The 5,714-nt window shown below is 45.4% G+C and overlaps 1 protein-coding gene across 1 annotated transcript in view; it reads left to right on the forward strand.

The window, feature by feature from the left end:
- The first annotated feature begins 5,633 nt into the window (after positions 1–5,633).
- ACADVL (acyl-CoA dehydrogenase very long chain) overlaps positions 5,634–5,714 on the forward strand; it is a 43,667-nt gene continuing 43,586 nt past the window's right edge. The window contains exon 1 of the mRNA XM_063449840.1: positions 5,634–5,714. This exon is cut by the window's right edge and continues 37 nt beyond it. Within this exon, the coding sequence (XP_063305910.1) occupies positions 5,708–5,714 (7 nt within the window). The 5' untranslated portion in view covers positions 5,634–5,707.

Below are 5,714 nucleotides of genomic sequence, written 5' to 3' on the forward strand. Positions count from 1 at the left end.
TTGGAGCTGTGTGATCAGGGATTGATTGGAGCTGTCTGATCATTGATTGATTGGAGCTGTCTGATCATGGATTGATTGGAGCTGTCTGATCATTGATTGGAGCTGTCTGATCAGGGATTGATTGAAGCTGTCTGATCAGGGATTGATTTGAGCTGTCTGATCAGGGTTTGATTGGAGCTGTCTGATCAGGGTTTGATTGGAGCTGTCTGATCATTGATTGGAGCTGTCTGATCAGGGATTGATTGAAGCTGTCTGATCAGGGTTTGATTGGAGCTGTCTGATCAGGGATTGATTGGAGCTGTGTGATCAGGGATTGATTGGCGCTGTCTGATCATTGATTGATTGGAGCTGTCTGATCATTGATTGATTGGAGCTGTCTGATCATGGATTGATTGGAGCTGTCTGATCATTGATTGGAGCTGTGTGATCAGGGATTGATTGGAGCTGTGTGATCAGGGATTGATTGGAGCTGTCTGATCATGGATTGATTGGAGCTGTCTGATCAGGGATTGATTGAAGCTGTCTGATCATTGATTGATTGGAGCTGTCTGATCATTGATTGATTGGAGCTGTCTGATCATTGATTGATTGGAGCTGTCTGATCAGGGATTGATTGGAGCTGTCTGATCAGGGATTGATTGGAGCTGTCTGATCATTGATTGGAGCTGTCTGATCAGGGATTGATTGAAGCTGTCTGATCATGGATTGATTGGAGCTGTCTGATCATTGATTGGAGCTGTCTGATCAGGGATTGATTGAAGCTGTCTGATCAGGGATTGATTGGAGCTGTCTGATAAGGGATTGATTGGAGCTGTGTGATCAGGGATTGATTGGAGCTGTCTGATCATTGATTGGAGCTGTGTGATCAGGGATTGATTGGAGCTGTGTGATCAGGGATTGATTGGAGCTGTCTGATCATTGATTGGAGCTGTCTGATCAGGGATTGATTGGAGCTGTCTGATAAGGGATTGATTGGAGCTGTGTGATCAGGGATTGATTGAAGCTGTCTGACCAGGGATTGATTGGAGCTGTGTGATCAGGGATTGATTGAAGCTGTCTGATCAGGGATTGATTGGAGCTGTCTGATCAGGGATTGATTGAAGCTGTCTGACCAGGGATTGATTGGAGCTGTGTGATCAGGGATTGATTGAAGCTGTCTGATCAGGGATTGATTGGAGCTGTCTGATCAGGGATTGATTGAAGCTGTCTGATCAGGGATTGATTGGAGCTGTCTGATCAGGGATTGATTGGAGCTGTGTGATCAGGGATTGATTGGAGCTGTCTGATCATTGATTGATTGGAGCTGTCTGATCATGGATTGATTGGAGCTGTCTGATCATTGATTGGAGCTGTCTGATCAGGGATTGATTTGAGCTGTCTGATCAGGGTTTGATTGGAGCTGTCTGATCAGGGTTTGATTGGAGCTGTCTGATCATTGATTGGAGCTGTCTGATCAGGGATTGATTGAAGCTGTCTGATCAGGGTTTGATTGGAGCTGTCTGATCAGGGATTGATTGGAGCTGTGTGATCAGGGATTGATTGGAGCTGTCTGATCATTGATTGATTGGAGCTGTCTGATCATTGATTGATTGGAGCTGTCTGATCATGGATTGATTGGAGCTGTCTGATCATTGATTGGAGCTGTGTGATCAGGGATTGATTGGAGCTGTGTGATCAGGGATTGATTGGAGCTGTCTGATCATGGATTGATTGGAGCTGTCTGATCAGGGATTGATTGAAGCTGTCTGATCAGGGATTGATTGGAGCTGTGTGATCAGGGATTGATTGGCGCTGTCTGATCATTGATTGATTGGAGCTGTCTGATCATTGATTGATTGGAGCTGTCTGATCATGGATTGATTGGAGCTGTCTGATCATTGATTGGAGCTGTGTGATCAGGGATTGATTGGAGCTGTGTGATCAGGGATTGATTGGAGCTGTCTGATCATGGATTGATTGGAGCTGTCTGATCAGGGATTGATTGAAGCTGTCTGATCATTGATTGATTGGAGCTGTCTGATCATTGATTGATTGGAGCTGTCTGATCATTGATTGATTGGAGCTGTCTGATCAGGGATTGATTGGAGCTGTCTGATCAGGGATTGATTGGAGCTGTCTGATCATTGATTGGAGCTGTCTGATCATTGATTGGAGCTGTCTGATCAGGGATTGATTGAAGCTGTCTGATCAGGGATTGATTGGAGCTGTCTGATAAGGGATTGATTGGAGCTGTGTGATCAGGGATTGATTGGAGCTGTCTGATCATTGATTGGAGCTGTGTGATCAGGGATTGATTGGAGCTGTCTGATCAGGGATTGATTGGAGCTGTCTGATAAGGGATTGATTGGAGCTGTGTGATCAGGGATTGATTGGAGCTGTCTGATCATTGATTGGAGCTGTCTGATCAGGGATTGATTGGAGCTGTCTGATAAGGGATTGATTGGAGCTGTGTGATCAGGGATTGATTGAAGCTGTCTGACCAGGGATTGATTGGAGCTGTGTGATCAGGGATTGATTGAAGCTGTCTGATCAGGGATTGATTGGAGCTGTCTGATCAGGGATTGATTGGAGCTGTCTGATCAGGGATTGATTGAAGCTGTCTGATCAGGGATTGATTGGAGCTGTCTGATCAGGGATTGATTGGAGCTGTGTGATCAGGGATTGATTGGAGCTGTCTGATCATTGATTGATTGGAGCTGTCTGATCATGGATTGATTGGAGCTGTCTGATCATTGATTGGAGCTGTCTGATCAGGGATTGATTGGAGCTGTCTGATCAGGGATTGATTGGAGCTGTGTGATCAGGGATTGATTGGAGCTGTCTGATCATTGATTGATTGGAGCTGTCTGATCATGGATTGATTGGAGCTGTCTGATCATTGATTGGAGCTGTCTGATCAGGGATTGATTGAAGCTGTCTGATCAGGGATTGATTTGAGCTGTCTGATCAGGGTTTGATTGGAGCTGTCTGATCAGGGTTTGATTGGAGCTGTCTGATCATTGATTGGAGCTGTCTGATCATTGATTGGAGCTGTCTGATCAGGGTTTGATTGGAGCTGTCTGATCAGGGATTGATTGGAGCTGTGTGATCAGGGATTGATTGGAGCTGTCTGATCATTGATTGATTGGAGCTGTCTGATCATTGATTGATTGGAGCTGTCTGATCATGGATTGATTGGAGCTGTCTGATCATTGATTGGAGCTGTGTGATCAGGGATTGATTGGAGCTGTGTGATCAGGGATTGATTGGAGCTGTCTGATCATGGATTGATTGGAGCTGTCTGATCAGGGATTGATTGAAGCTGTCTGATCATTGATTGATTGGAGCTGTCTGATCATTGATTGATTGGAGCTGTCTGATCATGGATTGATTGGAGCTGTCTGATCAGGGATTGATTGGAGCTGTCTGATCATTGATTGATTGGAGCTGTCTGATCAGGGATTGATTGGAGCTGTCTGATCATTGATTGATTGGAGCTGTCTGATCAGGGATTGATTGGAGCTGTCTGATCAGGGATTGATTGGAGCTGTCTGATCATTGATTGGAGCTGTCTGATCAGGGATTGATTGAAGCTGTCTGATCATGGATTGATTGGAGCTGTCTGATCATTGATTGGAGCTGTCTGATCAGGGATTGATTGAAGCTGTCTGATCATTGATTGGAGCTGTCTGATCAGGGATTGATTTGAGCTGTCTGATCAGGGTTTGATTGGAGCTGTCTGATCAGGGTTTGATTGGAGCTGTCTGATCATTGATTGGAGCTGTCTGATCAGGGATTGATTGGAGCTGTCTGATCATGGATTGATTGGAGCTGTCTGATCAGGGATTGATTTGAGCTGTCTGATCAGGGTTTGATTGGAGCTGTCTGATCAGGGTTTGATTGGAGCTGTCTGATCATTGATTGGAGCTGTCTGATCAGGGATTGATTGGAGCTGTGTGATCAGGGGTTGATTGGAGCTGTCTGATCATTGATTGATTGGAGCTGTCTGATCATGGATTGATTGGAGCTGTCTGATCATTGATTGGAGCTGTCTGATCATGGATTGATTGGAGCTGTCTGATCATTGATTGGAGCTGTCTGATCAGGGATTGATTGAAGCTGTCTGATCAGGGTTTGATTGGAGCTGTCTGATCAGGGATTGATTGGAGCTGTCTGATCAGGGATTGATTGGAGCTGTCTGATCAGGGATTGATTGAAGCTGTCTGATCATGGTTTGATTGGAGCTGTCTGATCATTGATTGGAGCTGTCTGATCATGGATTGATTGGAGCTGTCTGATCATTGATTGGAGCTGTCTGATCAGGGATTGATTGAAGCTGTCTGATCAGGGTTTGATTGGAGCTGTCTGATCATGGATTGATTGGAGCTGTCTGATCATTGATTGATTGGAGCTGTCTGATCATGGATTGATTGGAGCTGTCTGATCATTGATTGGAGCTGTCTGATCATGGATTGATTGGAGCTGTCTGATCATTGATTGGAGCTGTCTGATCAGGGTTTGATTGGAGCTGTCTGATCAGGGATTGATTGGAGCTGTCTGATCAGGGATTGATTGGAGCTGTCTGATCATGGATTGATTGGAGCTGTCTGATCATGGATTGATTGGAGCTGTGTGATCATTGATTGGAGCTGTCTGATCAGGGTTTGATTGGAGCTGTCTGATCAGGGATTGATTGGAGCTGTCTGATCAGGGATTGATTGGAGCTGTCTGATCATGGTTTGATTGGAGATGTGTGATCATTGATTGGAGCTGTCTGATCATTGATTGGAGCTGTCTGATCATGGATTGATTGGAGCTGTGTGATCATTGATTGGAGCTGTCTGATCAGGGTTTGATTGGAGCTGTCTGATCATGGATTGATTGGAGCTGTCTGATCATTGATTGATTGGAGCTGTCTGATCATGGATTGATTGGAGCTGTCTGATCATTGATTGGAGCTGTCTGATCATGGATTGATTGGAGCTGTCTGATCATTGATTGGAGCTGTCTGATCAGGGTTTGATTGGAGCTGTCTGATCAGGGATTGATTGGAGCTGTCTGATCAGGGATTGATTGGAGCTGTCTGATCATGGATTGATTGGAGCTGTGTGATCATTGATTGGAGCTGTCTGATCATGGATTGATTGGAGCTGTCTGATCAGGGATTGATTGGAGCTGTGTGATCATTGATTGGAGCTGTCTGATCAGGGTTTGATTGGAGCTGTCTGATCAGGGATTGATTGGAGCTGTCTGATCAGGGATTGATTGGAGCTGTCTGATCATGGATTGATTGGAGCTGTCTGATCATTGATTGGAGCTGTCTGATCAGGGTTTGATTGGAGCTGTCTGATCATTGATTGGAGCTGTCTGATCAGGGATTGATTGGAGCTGTCTGATCAGGGATTGATTGAAGCTGTCTGATCAGGGTTTGATTGGAGCTGTCTGATCAGGGATTGATTGGAGCTGTCTGATCAGGGTTTGATTGGAGCTGTCTGATCAGGGATTGATTGGAGCTGTCTGATCATGGTTTGATTGGAGCTGTGTGATCAGGGATTGATTGGAGCTGTCTGATCAGGGATTGATTGGAGCTGTCTGATCAGGGATTGATTGGAGCTGTCTTTGGTTTCCTGTTGCTGGTAACATATCCCAGCATGCTCTGCAGTGGGGGCGGGGCTAGCCATCACGTGATCCCGCTGGGCAGTGACCTTGTTCCAGAGACAACCTGAAAATGTCCC

The sequence above is a fragment of the Pelobates fuscus genome, chromosome 3, assembly GCF_036172605.1.
Source record: "Pelobates fuscus isolate aPelFus1 chromosome 3, aPelFus1.pri, whole genome shotgun sequence".
Lineage (NCBI taxonomy): Eukaryota > Metazoa > Chordata > Amphibia > Anura > Pelobatidae > Pelobates > Pelobates fuscus.